The 15,803-nt window shown below is 60.2% G+C and overlaps 1 protein-coding gene across 1 annotated transcript in view; it reads left to right on the plus strand.

Annotated features, from left to right (window-relative positions):
• The window catches only part of AGRN (agrin), a 101,347-nt gene that overhangs the window by 30,953 nt on the left and 54,591 nt on the right, over positions 1–15,803 (plus strand). The window contains 1 exon segment of the mRNA XM_058855444.1: positions 7,256–7,303. Coding sequence (XP_058711427.1) covers positions 7,256–7,303 — 48 coding nt within the window.

Consider the following 15,803-nt stretch of genomic DNA (forward strand, 5'->3'; position numbering starts at 1 on the left):
CACCCAGCCCCGTCTCCCAGCCGCGCTCCCTCCTCTCCCGGGGAGAGCTTTAAATGCTCTTTATTTCCGAGCGCTGCTCAGCGGGGAGTCAAGCTGGGTCCTGCCAAGTGTTAAATGAAATAATTCAAACCCCCGCTCCTCTCCCCTCAGCGCCGGTAATTAGCCGGGAGAGCCGCGGGAGGGGATGGGGAAGGGAGAAGGAGCGAACGCCTCTCGCAGGCTCCCAACTCCTCCTCCTCCTCCCCGGAGGAAGCACAGAGCGGCTCTGCAGGCGCTGGGTGCTGGCAGATAAATCCCAATTAGCTCCTGCCAAACAGGATTAGCGGGAGCCGAGCCAGGTGGGGAATCAGCCTGGCAACAGCTCGGGGAGGAGGGGGTGATTGACAGCTGTCAATCATCTCCCAAAGCAGCTCCGATTTTTTGGGTGTTGCTGGCTGGGGGCTGGAATCTGGGAAGGAATTGAAGCTGAGGCTGCTGCTGGTGCCGTCGCTTCCCAAGGGAAGTGCTCCCAGTGCCCAGAGCGGCGTCTCCCGGCAGCTCCATGCTCCGGGAATAGCTCCGGGAACAACTCCGGGAATAACTCCGGGAATAGCGGGATAGCCCCTCCCAGCTGCCCCAGCCCCTCCTGGCACCGGCGGTGACGGATGAAGCCAGGAGTGGCTGGTGACCGCAGGGAGCCCTGGGTGCACGGAACTCCTTGGAATTTCTCCCAGGAAGAAGATCCAGGCAGAGGATGTGGGTTTTTCCTGGGAGATGATGGATTCTTGCCTGGAGTGTGAGGGGATTCCGCTGGTCCCCTGTCCCTTGTCCGAAGGGATTTTGTGCCTCCTCTCCCCGCTGGGGCTGTCTGTCCCCTGGGCACCTGCAGCCTCCTCCAGGAGGAGGAGGAGGAGGAGGAGGAGGAGGAGGAGGAGGAAGGCTATCGGTGCAGGGGGGATGATGGGCAGTGGCTGAGCGGTGAGGGATGAATCCATCCCTGCTCCAGGCACTGGGCAGGCTCTGGATTCCTGGATTTGCCCTCCCCAGTTGCCCCTTCCTGAGCCAAAGGTGGCTTTTGTGTCCTTTTTTTGTTTGTTTGTTTTTCATGGCCGTTTTGCCTTTTATGGCCTTTTTTTTTTTTTTTTTTCTGATTTTCTGGTCTTTTTAATTTTTATTTTTTTTGCTTGGCCCTCTCTTGCTGGCTCCTCCTGCCTATCCTCACTCCCCAAGGACACATCCCAAGTGTCCGAAGCACCAAGGGCTGGATGTTCCCGGCTGGCAGAGGGAGCAGGTGGCACACGGGGTGTCCCTGCTGTCACTGTCGAGGGAAGGACAGAAATGCCACCCCACATTGTGCGGGGCCACCCCAGGGCAAAAAGATCCCGAGATTGTCGAGCCCCATCCCAAATCCTGGCAAGGGCCGCGGGGTGTGTCTCTCCCAGGAGGATGAGGAGGCAATCTGTCCATGCTGGAGCCTCCAGCACACAAAGGCTGCTCAGACCCACGCGGGGCTGCCCCCAAAAGCGGCCCCGCGGTGGCTGCAGGGGACAGAAAGGGGCGGCGGTGCCGCGAATGATTTGCATGTGAAAACACGAGGGGAGAGGGAGAGGGAGAGGGAGAGGGAGAGGGAGAGGGAGAGGGAGAGGGAGAGGGAGAGGGAGAGGGAGAGGGAGAGGGAGAGGGAGAGGGAGAGGGAGAGGATGGCCTCGCTTCCCTCTGGGGAATTGAGCCTGGCCCTCGGCCTGGATTGCTGCGGTGGCTCTGAGACCGCACCTGGGGATGCTTGGAGTGGGGACAGGAGGGGACAGGGATGGGCTGGAGCAGGAACAGGAGGGGACAGGGATGGTCCTGGAGTGGGGACAGAAGGGGACAGGGATGGGCTGGAGCAGGGACAGGAGGGGACAAGGATGGGGACAGGGATGGGCTGGAGCAGGGACAGCAGGGCAGGGCCCGCTGGGCATCAGGCAGGAATTCGGCATCTGTGTCCCAGGAAGGATGGAGAAGCTGGGATGAGAAGGATGCAGGAGAAGGCACTGGAAGGATGCAGGAGATGGGATGAGAAGGATGGAGAAGCTGGATGAGAAGGATGCAGGAGAAGGCACTGGAAGGATGCAGAAGCAGTAGAAGGAAGCAGGGAGCGAGGCAGGTTTCAAGAGCAGCAATCTCTGGGACGTGCCTTTGGTTTTTTCTCCTCTTTTCTCTGTTCTTCTTCCTTGGAATTGCACCTTGGGATGCTCCCAGCCCTCGGAGAGGAGCAGGGGGGCTCTGTGGGGCGGCTGGGGGGTGACTTAGGCCTATCCCACCCCTTCCTGGGGTGCCCTAAGGCCACAGGACCACCCAGTGTCCCCCACGTGTCCCCGTGGGAGGGGAGTGTGGGCGGATTCCTCAGTGTTTGTGTCCCTCGGGCTGCAGGTGACTGCCAAGTGAGGGAAGGATTCTTGGAAGGGCTGGGAGGGGAACCTGCCCCTGGCAAAGGTTTTTCTCCCAAGTTGTTGCCTTTTGGAGGAGTGGGAAGCAGGAATCCAGTGGGAAGCAGGAATCCAGTGGGAAGCAGGAATTCTGAGCTGCCCCCAGAGCTGCCTCCATGGAGCCACGGCCCCCAGACATCCCAGAGGGAGAGGGGAAGCTCCTGGATCCGTGTGGAGGCTGCAGGAGGAAGCTGAGCTTCCCTCCCTGGCTGCTGCTGAGCTCCTGGAAAGGGGAGGAACTCGGGGCAGCTGCTCACACAGAGCTTCCTACGCCCCTCACCCCATCTCGTGTCCCTGTGTCCTGGGAGGGGTTGGGGGGTCCCTCCCGGTCCCGCTGCCAGCGCCTCTGCAGCACCTGAGGGACAGGGGAGACCCCGAGAGTCCTTGTGCCCCCTTCTTTGGGTGATAACCAAAACATTTTTGTTTTTTTGGCAGAGCTGTGGGCTCAGCCCAGGTTCTCTGTGACCCCAGAACCTTTCCCTTGCATCCTCCAGAGCCGCCCAGTTCCTCCTGGTGAGGAAGAGCTCGGCTGTGGTGGCTGAGAAATGACCCAGCAGGTCCTGGTGCCCTAAAAGTGCCGTTCCAAAGGCAGGGAATGACCTGCTGGGCCGTGGGTTTGTGTTGTGCCGGGAATGCTGTCCTGGCAGAGCAGAGCCAGCTCCTGGGTTTGTCTTTGGGGCACCAGGAATCTCTGCCTGGGGCTGTGGCTCTGCTGGCCCTGACCTCGCTCTGGTTTCAGCACCTTCCCCATCCGGGCAGCAGCACCCAGCCAAGGAAAGAGGAAAAGGGATCAGGCTGGGATGGGAGAGGGAAACACGGGAAGCCGTGGCAGCTCCGGGTTGAGCTCCTGAACATTGTCTGGTTTCAGAAAATCATCCCTTGGAGCAGAAAACCCACGGGATTTGATGGTTAATGGAAATTCTGAGCTTTGGCTGTGCCTGGGATATTCCCCAGGATCTCCTTGAGTGGCAGCTCCTCGTGGATCAGATCCCGAGGATGGAATCCAGCGCGGTCAGGATAGTCAGGAGTCCCTGCTGGGATGTTTCTGGTGGGATTTGTGCCGTGCTGGGCTCGGTTTTGGTGTCCTGGGGGCGTTTCCCCTCGTTTTGCCGGGCAGGATTTGCGGTTGCCGCCTGTGGGATCATCGGGAGCGGCGCCGTCCCTGCGCTCCCGGTTCTTTTTCCCGGCTGCTTTTGGGGAGGCCGTGCCCGGTCCGTGCCCCTCCCTCGCCGAGAACGTCCTTAAAAAATAACAACGGGTTTTTTTTCCTGCTCTCCCCGTGGCTGTGCCGTCCCCGGGGGTCTCTCGGGGGGCGATGCCGGCAGAGGTGTGAGCGCTTTCTCCGCCTCCCGCCATCTCCAGTGGGCGGAGGGGCTGAGCCCCTTCCACCCCCTCCCACCCTTCCCGGCTCATCCCGGGGGGGTCCCCCCGCCTCGGCCGGGGGAGGGGGAGCGGCTCCTGCGCGACCCCCGCCGCCCCCGCTCTTTGTCTGCGCCGCGCCCCTGCGCCCCCGCTCCCCTTTGTTGAGCGCTCGGAGGGGCTCGCAGGGCCCCCCCCGCCGGGCCGGGCCCGAGGGGTGGGCGGGCGGAGGGCGGGGGCCGCTCCGGGCCGTGGGGCGAGGGGAGCTCCGGGCCGTGGGGCGGGGGCAGCTCCGGGCCGTGGGGCGGGCGGAGGGCGGGGGCCGCTCCGGGCCGTGGGGCGGGGGCAGCTCCGGGCCGTGGGGCGGGCGGAGGGAGGGAGGGCGGGGGCCGCTCCGGGCCGTGGGGCGGGCGCTCCGGGCTCGCTCCGCGCTGCCGCTCCCTTGTCTGATGCTGCGCCGCTCCTTCCCCGCGCGGGGGGCGCGCCGAGACCACCGCGATTAGAGGATCCAGCCTCTCCCACCCAGCCCCGCAGCGCTCCATGCCGGGCTCCGCGCGGGGCTGCCATCCTGCCGGGAGGGACCGGCATGTCCGAGCGGCGTGAGGAGGGCAGCTGGCCCCCTCCGGGGCCGAGCCGGGGCCCTTCCCGCTGGCCCGAGGCTTGGGAAGGTGCCGGGGAGCCGGGCTCGGCTGGGCAGGGGCGGCGGGGGAGCGGGGATGGAGCTGCGGCGGAGCTGAGAGGAGCCTGCCAGGGCGAGAGGGAGCGGCTGCCTTCGGCTGGAGCGTGGCACGACTGAGCTGCACCTCGGGCTGATCCCGGAATCCTTGGGCTGCTCCCGGAATCCTCAGGCTGCTCCCGGAATCCTTGGGCTGCTCCCGGAATCCTTGGGCTGCTCCCGAATCCTTGGGCTGCTCCCGAATCCTTGGGCTGCTCCCGGAATCCTTGGGTTTCTCCCAGAATCTTGGCTGCTCCCGGAATCCTTGTTTGCTCCTGGAATCTTGACTGCTCCCACAATTTTGGGCTTCTCCTGCAATCTTGGCTGCTCCTGGAATCCTTGGGCATCTCCTGCAATCTTGGCTGCTCCCAGAATTTTGGTTTTTTCCTGCAATCTTGGCTGCTCCGGGCTGCGAGGACCCGCGGAGGGTCAGCGGCCGTGTCCCGGAGGAGCCGCTGGACAGCGGAGGCAGCTCCGTGTTCCCGGGGCGAGGCCGCTTGGATGTGAGAGAGCATCCCGGAGGATCTGAGAGGATATCCCGGAGGATCTGAGAGGATATCCCGGAGCACAGGGATATTCCCGAGCCCGTTCCTGTCCCAGCGCTGCTCCCAGTGTCGCCGCCGTGCCATTCCCACCGTTCCCACCCCGGCAGCGCCTTCTCCTCGTCCCGGTGGGCTCGGCCGGGATTTGGGCGCCGGGGTCGCGCTTCGCTCTCGTGGGGCGGGTGTGGATTGAGCTCCCTCGAGGGGCCGGAGCTGTCCCCGAGGCCGCGGCGCTGCCGTGGCACGGGATGGGAACCCCCGGGAACACTTAGGCTGCCGAGAGCGCCGGGGACGGGCACCGGGATCCGTCCGAGCCTCGTGGTGACCTCGGTGGCCGAGCATGACAGCGTGCCAGTACCCCATGGCGCCGGGAGCCCTGGAGCGGGACCGGCTGTACCAGCACAAGGTGTCCCTGGTGGTGCGCTACTTCATGATCCCCTGCAACATCTGCCTCATCCTCCTGGCCACCTCCACGCTGGGGTTCGCCGTGCTGCTCTTCCTCAATAACTGTAGGTGTCCCTGAGCGGGGCGGGGCACGGGCGGCTTCGGGGGCCGCTCCCGGAGCTCCTGGCTCCGCTGGGGACGATCCAGGTGCTGGATCGCTCCCTGGCCCACTTTTCCCCGGCAGGAAAGCGGGAGCAGAGCTGTGAGGGAGGGTGGCTGTGCGTGGGCCAGCACAGCTCCCACCTGCTGCTGCTGCTGCTGCTGCTCCCGGCAGGCTCCCGTCCCAAATCCTGCTGCTGCTGCGGGGACGAGCCGGGGATGTGAGGATTCGGGAAGGGATGGTGCTGATCCAGGGGGATGTGAGGATTTGGGAAGGGATGGTGCTGATCCAGGGGGATGTGAGGATTCCGGAAGGGATGGTGATGATCCAGGGGGATGTGAGGATTCGGGAAGGGATGGTGCTGATCCAGGGGGATGTGAGGATTTGGGAAGGGCTGGTGATGATCCAGGGGGATGTGAGGATTCAGGAAGGGCTGGTGATGAGCCAGGGGGATGTGAGGATTTGGGGTGGAGAGATGGTGAGGGCAGAGCTGGGGACCTTTGGGGACAGGGGGAGCCTCTCCTGGGCCCGGCCTTTCCCTCAGGAAAAGCCTCCTGACCCACGGATCCGTCTGTGGATCTGCCTGGCTGATCCCTGAGCCCTGCAGCGCATTCCTGAGGGTGAAGGGGATGCAGGAGGGATGTGGGATCATCCCTCTGGGTGAGGACAGAGGGCAGATGTCCCTCAGTGCTCCCTTTCTCCAGGGATTTTCCCGGCTGGAAAACGGGCTCCTGGGAGTGCTGCCCTGGCCAGGGAATTCTGCTGCTCCCTCATTCCCAGCAAACTGCTGGAGCTTGGAGCCGATAAGTGAGAGGGAAACGCTCCCAGGCTGCTCCAGGAATCAGCAGAATGGGTTTTTCCCTGAGGCTTGGCTGTTGATCTGATCCCTGGTGCAGCCGAGCAGATCCCACCCTTGGGTGTGGATGCATCCAGGTGTTCCGGTCAGGCTCCGTCACCTCCTGCTCCCCTCCCAAGGAATCTTCCATCACTCAGGGCTGGCTTTGACCTCCCTGACGCTGGAAGGGCCCAACAGCTGCTGTGGGAAAAGCCCACGGAGGGCAGGCAGAGCCTCCAGTGCGGCTTTGGGGTGTGCAGCTTCTCCTGGAGGAGCTGTGGCTGGGAATGAACGCTGGAAAACACAGGGATACCTCCAAGGGCAGGGCCCAGGTGATGGAGCGTGGTGGGGGTGGGGTTCTCTGTGCCACAGCCTGGCTCTGCTGCCTTGGCCACATCCCAAAGCCCAGGTTTTGGCAGTTTCCCGTTCAGCACAGGAGGGGTTTTGGTGCCTGAGTGGAGCTCAGCTCCCCCGTGCTGATCCTGGGTTCCAGGGGTGGCAGGTGGCCCTTGCTGGGGACCTGTGCTCGTGGTTCCCACATTTCGGAGGCTGTGGCATTCCCTGCTCCAGGATAACCGGCAGGGTGTGAGTTTGGGGTGATCCACAGCAGGATTGGCCTCACAGCCCCAGAGATGGGGCAGAACAGGCCCAGAGCCATCCCAGCACTGCCAGGGCTGCTCCCACATCCCAGCCAGGGAGCCAAAGCTGCGGCTGGAGGGATGAAACAGCACCGTGGACGAGGGCTGGGGGCCGGAGAGGAGGGAATGTGCCCCAGGAAGCCGTGACAGCTCCCTGCTTTCTGTTTCCTTGCAGACAAACCCAACAGCTACTTCACGCAGACGCCGCCGCCGCCGCGGGATGGTGAGTGCTGAGCCGGGACACGGGAGCCTCTCCTGGGCTGCCCGAGCCCATCCTGCCTCTTCCCCCTCCCATGGAATCAGATCCATCCCACCCTCCTGCCCCCGAGCTGCAACTCAGCTCTGGGGATTTAAAGTCACTCCCGAGCCAGCCCAGCCCTGCCAGTGCTGGGTTTGGGTGAGCAGAGGGCCCTCAGCGCTCCCTTTTTCCAGGGATTTTCCCAGCTGGAAGCAGGGAAGGGCTGGAAAAGGTCAGCACCTGGGTTTCCTGCAGACCTGAATTTCCATCCTTGCCTCTGGGTCGCCTCTCCCACCTTTCCTCAGCTTTCGCAGAGAACTTTGGGGTTTTGGGGTTTTTTTTGTGAGGTTCTTATCAGCCAGCAGCTTCAGGAGCTGCTGGATGCAGGGCAGGCAAGCCCAGGCTGAGATAAAACCATCACAGGAGCTTTGTTCCCTTTAAAACCAGGCTTAAATCCCTGCCTTTGCTGGCAGGCTCTTCCCCCACCTTCACGTGCACAGATAAGAGCTGAGCAGAAAACAGCAGCCAATTAATAACCTGGTTGTTGCTTTATTTTATTTTATTTTTTATTTTTTATTTTTTATTTTTTATTTTTTATTTTTATTTTATATTTTATATTTTAATTTTTATTTATTTTTTAATATTTGATATTATATTTCAGTTTTTATCTATTTTAAAAATATTTTATATTTCAATTTTTATTTATTTTTAAAATATTTTTTATTTTATTTTTTAATCTTAATTTAATTTTTAAATTTTTTATTTTATTTTAATTAATTTTATATTTTTATTTTATTTTAATTAATTTTTTTGTTTTTATTGAATTTTTATTTTTATTTTTTTTGCCTCCCCTGCCGGGGGTGGGGAAGGAGGCGGAGGAGAAACGGATGCGAGATAAAAATGTGATTAATCTATAATTGGCCCGGGGAAGGCATCTCGAGCGAAAAATAAAAACCCACGTAGGTGGAACTCCTTGCTCAGGGCTCCAAAATATTACCAGCCCAGCCCAGGCAGATGCCAGACTTCCAAAAGAGCTCTGGTGCTCCCACAGGAGATGGAAAACTACGGATCCTGGGAGGCTGCCAGGGCTGGGGGAGCAAATTCCTTCGGGGGGGGATTCGGGGACAGGGCCACGGGAACAGCTCCCTGTGGGGCAGGGATGGCTTCTGCTGCCTCTGCCCATCCCTGGCATGGATTTGTTGAGGTTCTGGGTGTCCCTGGTGCCTTTGGGCAGGGCTGAGGTTTAATCCAGAGCTGGGATCTCCCAGCACAGTTTGCTCGGAGGTGGCGCTGGGGTTTGGATGATCCTGGAGGTTTGGGAAGGTCCCTGTCCCCAAATCCTCCAGGTGAGGCTCAGGCAGGTGCTGGGAGCACAGGCAGGGCCCCTGGGTGGCTCCCGGGCTCCTCGAGCACTGTCACCTCCCCTGGGACATCCCTCAGGCCCCCAGCCTGGCCCTAATTAGGGCCATGTCTCTAATTAGTGCTCCCTGTGCCAGGGCCCGCTGGGACTGGGTGTCAGGACAAGATTTGTCACCCTCAGGGAAGGGGCCCAGCCCCGAGAGCACCAGGAGTGTTCGGACAGCGCTCCCAGGGATGTCTGGGGTGGGATTTTGGGGTGTCTGGGTGGGATTTTGGGGTGTCAGGGTGGGATTTTGGGGTGTCTGGGTGGGATTTTGGGGTGTCTGGGTGGGATTTTGGGGTGTCAGTGCAGAGCCAGGGGCTGGACTCTGATCCTTGTGGGTCCCTTGGGTTGTTCCTCGAGTCTCTGTTGGCTTTTTTACCTTTTCCTCTCCTCCCGACTCCAAACCCTGCCCCAGAAAACTCCTGAGCCCTGTGTGGATTTAGGGAATGCTTGGGAACAAGGCCACTGACATTCCCAAATCCCCACAAATCCTGGCATTCCCCAGCCTGGCAGGGATTTGAGGCTCCACCGTCTCATGGGGAGCTGCAGGACGGCTCCATTCCCCAGCTCAGGGACTGCCCTGCCCCTTCCAGCCTGGAGAAATCCTCTCCTCTCTCCCGGCTCCAGGGCTGGATGTGGCAGGATCTGCACCTGGAGAGGGCTCTGGGGGCAGCCAGGGTGGGCTGGGACCCCTGAGGGGGGAGGATCAGGAAGGATCTTCTTCCTCCTCCTCCTCCTCCTCCTCCTCCTCCTCCTCCTCCTCCTCCTCCTCCTCCTCCCATCTCCTCTGGCTTGTGTTTGTTTGCAGGAGTCGTGGCTGTTGCCTCTGAGGGCAGGGAGAACAAAGAGAGGGGATTTAGGTGGGATTTTGGGAGGGTGGGGAGGCTCTGGGATGGATTTCCCAGGGCAGCCGGGGCTGTCCCTGGATCCCTGGGAGTGTCCCAGGCCAGGCTGGAGCAGCCTGGGATAGAGGGAGGTGTCCCTGCCCATGGATGGGATTTAAGGTCCCTTCCACAGGGACCAGCTGGGGCTGGCCCTCCCCTGTGTGTGCTGTCCAAAACCTCCTCCAGCTGCTGGAAATCCAGGGGAAAAATCCAGGGAGACAGGAATTCCTTGGGCTCTTTTCTGCCCAGGCTCTGGGATTGCTGTGCCGGCTCATAGGAACAGGGAGGGGACACTCGGGAGCCACCGTGAGAAAACTGAACTGGAAATACAGCCCAGGCTGTTCCATCCCATCCCATCCCATCCCATCCCATCCCATCCCATCCCATCCCATCCCATCCCATCCCATCCCATCCCATCCCATCCCATTCCCATCCCCATTCCCATCCCCATTCCCATCCCCATTCCCATCCCCATTCCCATCCCCATCCCATCCCCATCCCATCCTATCCCCATTCCCATTCCCTTTGTTCCCAGTTTTGTGGCTCTCTGTGCATTAAAACCTCCCAGGTCCAAACCTCCCTCCCAGATGGATTCTCCTGGCCCAGTTTTAGCAGAGATGGGGCAGGGAATGGGTGAAAATGAGCAAATTTGGGCTTGGGGATTGGGATAGGGCCAGGAATGGGTGAGAATGAGCAAATTTGGGGCTTGGGGATTGGGATAGGGCCAGGAATGGGTGAAAATGAGCAAATTTGGGGCTTGGGGATTGGGATAGGGCCAGGAATGGGTGAGAATGAGCAAATTTGGGGCTTGAGGAGCGGGCCAGCGCGTCCCTGCCGGAGCAGAGCTCAGGGAGAGCTGCCTGGGTGAAGCTTTGTGCCCTCAGTGCCCACGATCCGATGGCTCTGAGCTTTCCCTGGTGCCAGGACCCCGTTCCCATTCCCTGGATGTTGGAGGTGCTCACCAGGGCTGTGGGGTGAATTCCCAGCTCTTCCCAGGGCTCTTCCCAGGGCTCTTCCCGGCGCTGGGAGCGGGGTTGTGCGTTTGAGGCGATGGATGTGGATGGCAGAGGGCTGGGCTGGGGGACAGGAGCTGCTCTCCATGGCAACGGGCTCCTCGCTCAGGCGGAATTAATGCCCAGCCCGGCCATTCCCGCTGCCCCTTTGGCACAGGGAAGCCTCAAAAGCCATCCCTGGGAGCGGCAGGTGGCGGGGGGGATGCATCCCAGCCCTTCCCTCCATCCAATCCCTCCTTGGGTTCCCGGCTGGAATGTTTTCCGTGGCTCCAGCGCGTTCTCCCGGCTGTTTTTGGGATAGCGCGGGGTTAAAGGCGCGTTTGTCACAGGCACGGAATTCTTGAATCCGGGCTCCTCCTGGGAGCTCCCGGCAGGGAATGCTCCAGCAGATCCCAGAGGTGCCCTGCCCTTCCCAGGAGGTTTCCATCCTCTCCCCGTGCAGGGTTGGTGGCTGTGCCTGGCAGTGTCATTCCTTCCGATCCCTTTTCCTGCCTTTTCCCTCTCCCGGTGCCACCGTGGAGCGGCTCCATCCTACCCTCCCACCCCCGAGCTGGGATTCAGCTCCCAGCTGTGCTTTTCCCATTGTTTTTCTCCGAGGGCTGGCTTCCCCACAGCAAGTTCCCACTGTGCCTCCAGCAGGCAGGAATTGCTTCCCTGCATTCCAAACTTCCCAGGTCCCCCTCATCTCCAGGGCCCTCCTCAGCCCTTGGCAAGATTCCTGATGAGGGGGAAGGAATCCCCTTCAGGAATCCTGCTGATTCCTGTCCTGGCTGAGAGGAGCCCTGTGACCCCAGAGACCCTGTCCTGTGCCATTCCCAGAGCCCCTCTCCTGTGCCATTCCCAGATTTCCTCTCCTGTGCCATTCCCAGATTTCCTCTCCTGTGCCATTCCCAGATTTCCTCTCCTGTGCCATTCCCAGATTTCCTCTCCTATGCCATTCCCAGATTTCCTCTCCTGTGCCATTCCCAGTGCCCCTGTCCTGTGCCATTCCCAGATTTCCTCTCCTGTGCCATTCCCAGATTTCCTCTCCTGTGCCATTCCCAGAGCCCCTCTCCTGTGCCATTCCCAGAGCCCCTCTCCTGTGTCATTCCCAGATTTCCTCTCCTGTGCCATTCCCAGAGCCCCTCTCCTGTGCCATTCCCAGATTTCCTCTCCTGTGCCATTCCCAGAGCCCCTCTCCTGTGTCATTCCCAGATTTCCTCTCCTGTGCCATTCCCAGATTTCCTCTCCTGTGCCATTCCCAGAGCCCCTCTCCTGTGCCATTCCCAGATTTCCTCTCCTGTGCCATTCCCAGAGCCCCTCTCCTGTGCCATTCCCAGAGCCCCTCTCCTGTGCCATTCCCAGTGCCCAGGAGCTGTTGGGATGCTGGGAATATGGGACAGACCTGGCAGGCAGCTGTGAGCAATCCCCAAACTGCTCCAGGAGCTTTTTTCCCCCTTTTCCAGGCACTGGAAAAGAGCAGCGTTGCCATTCCACTTGTGATTATTGAGCTGGAGAAACCCTTGAATGGGAGAGCTGGAGGCTTTATTAACTCGAGCTCCTGGAGAGCTCAGAGCTCCCGGAGGCAGCTCGCTGTTAATCCCTCCTCAAACCCAGCTCCTTCCCTGCCACCTGGGCCTTGTTTCCCGCGGGATTTGCGGAGGGAGAGCCCAGGGTGGGGAGCTGAGCTGCTCCCCATCCTCCCTGCTCTGCTCCAGGGGGCTCGGAGCGGGCTGGGGATGGGGAGGGATTGAGGAGCTGCTCCGAGAGCTCCGCCTGGAGCTGTGTCCTGGGAGGCAGGGACTGAAGGAGAACCCTTCTCCCTGGATTCCCACACTGATTCCTGGATTCCCACTCCAATTCCAGCATCCCTTCCCCAAATCCAGCATCCCCAAACCAACTCCTGCATCCCCACCCCAATTCCAGCATCCCCACACTGATTTCAGCATCCCCAAACCCATTGCCACATCTCCAAAACAACTCCTGCATCTCCCAACCAACTCCTGCATCCCCTCACCAATTCCTGCACTGCCATTCCACCTCTCCACCCCAATTCCAGCCTCCCCACCCCAATTCCAGCCTCCCCACCCCAATTCCAGCCTCCCCACCCCAATTCCAGCCTCCCCACCCTGGTTCCCCCATCCCTGCACAGAGCAGAGCCATGGATGGCTCCTGGCCATTCCCAGGGTGGCTCCTGGCCATTCCCAGGGTGGCTCCTGGCCATTCCCAGGGTGGCTCCTGGCCATTCCCGGGGTGGCTCCTGGCCATTCCCAGGGTGGTTCATGGTCATTCCCAGGATGGCTCCTGGCCATTCCCAAGGTGGCTCCTGGCCATTCCCGGGGTGGCTCCTGGCCATTCCCGGGGTGGCTCCTGGCCATTCCCGGGGTGGCTCCTGGCCATTCCCCCGCTGGCCCTGCCCTTCCCTCTGCCCATCCCGGCTCCATCCCGCTCCCAGCTGTCCCTCCAGCCCCGCTGGACATCTGCAGGCGCCGTTGGGCGCGGGGAGGTGGAGCTGGAGCCATCTGCCCTGGCAGCTCCTGCAGAGCCCCAGCACCTGCTCGGGGAGAGACCGGGCTGCTAACGAAGCCGTGCTAATTAGGGGCTGCCCGAGGAAGTGTCCTGGCTGGCCGGGGGGACGGGTTTGGGGCTGGATTGGTGTCACTGCTCCTGCAGCTGTGGGCAGCTGCTGTTCCTGCTCCTCTCCTGTCGCCTCCCACCTTTCCCCTTGCCTTGAGGGGTGCAGCTGCACCAGGGGAGGCTCAGGATGGATTTTAGGATTTCAGGGAAAGGTTCTGCTCCAGAGGGCGCTGGGGCTGTTCCCAGGCTCCCCAGGGATGGGCACGGCCCCGAGAGCTCCAGGAGTGTTTGGACACAGCTCCCAGGGATGCCAGGCTGGGATTTTGGGGTGTCTGTGCCCAGCTGTGCCCTTCCTTTTGTCTGGGCACTTCTGGGAGAGGCCTGGGTGCCCCCACCCTTCCCCAATTAGCCAGAGGACAGGAGCCCCTCGTTAACCTCGGGTTCCTCTCCCCCTGCACCGGGAGCTCCCTGCGGATCCAAGGTGGAGCCTCAGAGCCCCCTGAGCTGCAGCCGAGGCCCCGAGCCTGGCTTTTCCCTGAGCCTTGATCTCTTCCCAAAGCCCTTTTGGCTGGGGCAGAGCTGCTGTTCCTGCCCACGGGATCCCTCTGGATGCAAACACTGCTGGGAATTATTTCCAGCGACACCTTTGGCTCCCCGTCCTCTCTGGGAGATGCTTTTATTATTATTTTTTATTACAGTTGTTATTTATTATCCTGCTCCCGCTCCAGCGCTGCTGAGAGCCGTGGAGAGGCTTGGCTGGAATTCCAGGGGGGACAACGATCCCTCCTTTTATTCCCTGCTGCTTCTCCTCATCCCTGGCAGCTCAGGAGCTTTGGGAAAGGGCAGCTCCGAGGTTTTTTTGGCTGCAGCCGAGTGCAGCTCTCACTCTGTGCCAAATTCCTCGCTGTGCCCCGAGCCTGCAGCACGGGGGTGACGGAACCGGAGCTGGGATTTGGATCCAGGCCCTGCCCTCACCTCCCAGGCAGCTCTGGAGCTCAGGATTAGCGGGGATGAGACAAAGGCAAGGCTTTCAATCCGAAAAAGGAGGTTTAGATGGGATCTTGGGAAGGAATTCTTTCCTGGGAGGATGGTGAGGGCCTGGCACTGGTTATTCCATGGATGTTCCCCCTTTTTTTTCCCACCTGTTTTCCTGCTTTTTTTTCTCCCCCCTTTTTTCCCCATGTTTTCTCCTGCTTTTCTCCACCTTTTCCCCCCACCTTCACCGCTTTTCCTGCCTTTTTTCCCTCCCTTCCTCTCCTTTTCCCACCTTTTTTCCCCCCAACTTTTTTGCCCCATCTCTTTTTCCTCAGCTTTTATTCCCCACCTCTTCTTTCCCGCCTTTTTCTCTCTGCCTTTTTTCCCCCGCCTTGTTTTGCCCCGCCTTTTTTTTCCCGCCTCTTTTTCCCGCCTCTTTTTCCCGCCTTTTCCCTCCTTTTTCCCCCTTTTTTCCCCACCCTTGACCCCTCACCCTCCTTTTTCCTCTCCCCCTTTTCCCCCTTTCCCTTCCCCTCAGAGTCAGCTCCGTCTCCCTTGGCGCTGCTCCCATTCCCACTCCCCAGCCCCTTTTTTCGGGATGAATCCCGCAATTCCCGTTCTCCTGGACCCTCCCCTGGCCCTGGAGTTTTCACACCTCGTGTTCATTTAACACCACTCCAGGCGAGGGAAGGAGCAGCGCTGGGAAGTGCGGCAGAGACTCCGACTCCAGCCAGGGCTCTCCAGAAAAACGCTGAATCCCTTTAGATCCCGGGCGGGAGAGGAGGAGAGTCCTTTTCCTTTTGATTTCCCGGGATTTATCTCCCGCCGGGTTCTCTGTCGCAGCTCCGGAATCTCCAGGCAGTCAAAGGCAAGCGCTGGGAATTGAAGTGTAAATGAGGCGTTTGATTTCGCCTTTTAGGATTGCTCTGTTCCCTCGTTCTGTAGGTCAGGCTCTGCTTCTGACGGGTGGGGCAGGAACATCTCCAGGAATGGATGGAGCTGTCCCAGGAAACGGGGAAATTGCATTTCAGGGAACGATCTCCTGGAAAAGGCTCTCAGGGATGTCCCAGAGCTCCAGAGGCATTCGTTCAATGCTCCCAGGGATGCAGGCCGGGATTTTGGGATGGCTGTGCAGAGTCTGTTTGGACTCTGAGCCTTCTGGATCCCCTCCAGCTCAGGATATTCCATAATTCCGCGATTCCCTGATTCTTCCCTGCCCAGCTGCCAGTGCCAGGCTGTGTCCCCGGGCATCTCTCGCTGGCACCTTTCGGAGCTGGCTGCTCTGATAAAGAAATTCCTGCATCCCTGATTTCCTCGGGAGGCTCCAGGCTCGTGGTGTGGCTGCTTTGCATAAGCAGCGATAAATAAATGAGCGATAAATAAATAAATGAGTGCGTGGGGGAAGGTCTGGCCTGCTCCCAGGCAGCTGAGGACGAGTTCTCCTTCCCTTGACTTCCCTCTCCCTCGCCGGGGAGTGAAAAACACCTTTGGGGTGTGGAGAACTCCAGAAAAGCTTTGGATGGAGCGTCCTGGGGTGCTGGGAATGCTGCTCGGTGCTCACCTGGGACAGTGCGGTCACCTGTGTGGGCACTGTGGTCACCTGGCCCCTGTGGTCACCTGTGTGGGCACTGTGGTCACCTGGCCCCTGTGGTCAC

This window comes from Poecile atricapillus, chromosome 22 (genome assembly GCF_030490865.1).
Source record: "Poecile atricapillus isolate bPoeAtr1 chromosome 22, bPoeAtr1.hap1, whole genome shotgun sequence".
NCBI lineage: Eukaryota > Metazoa > Chordata > Aves > Passeriformes > Paridae > Poecile > Poecile atricapillus.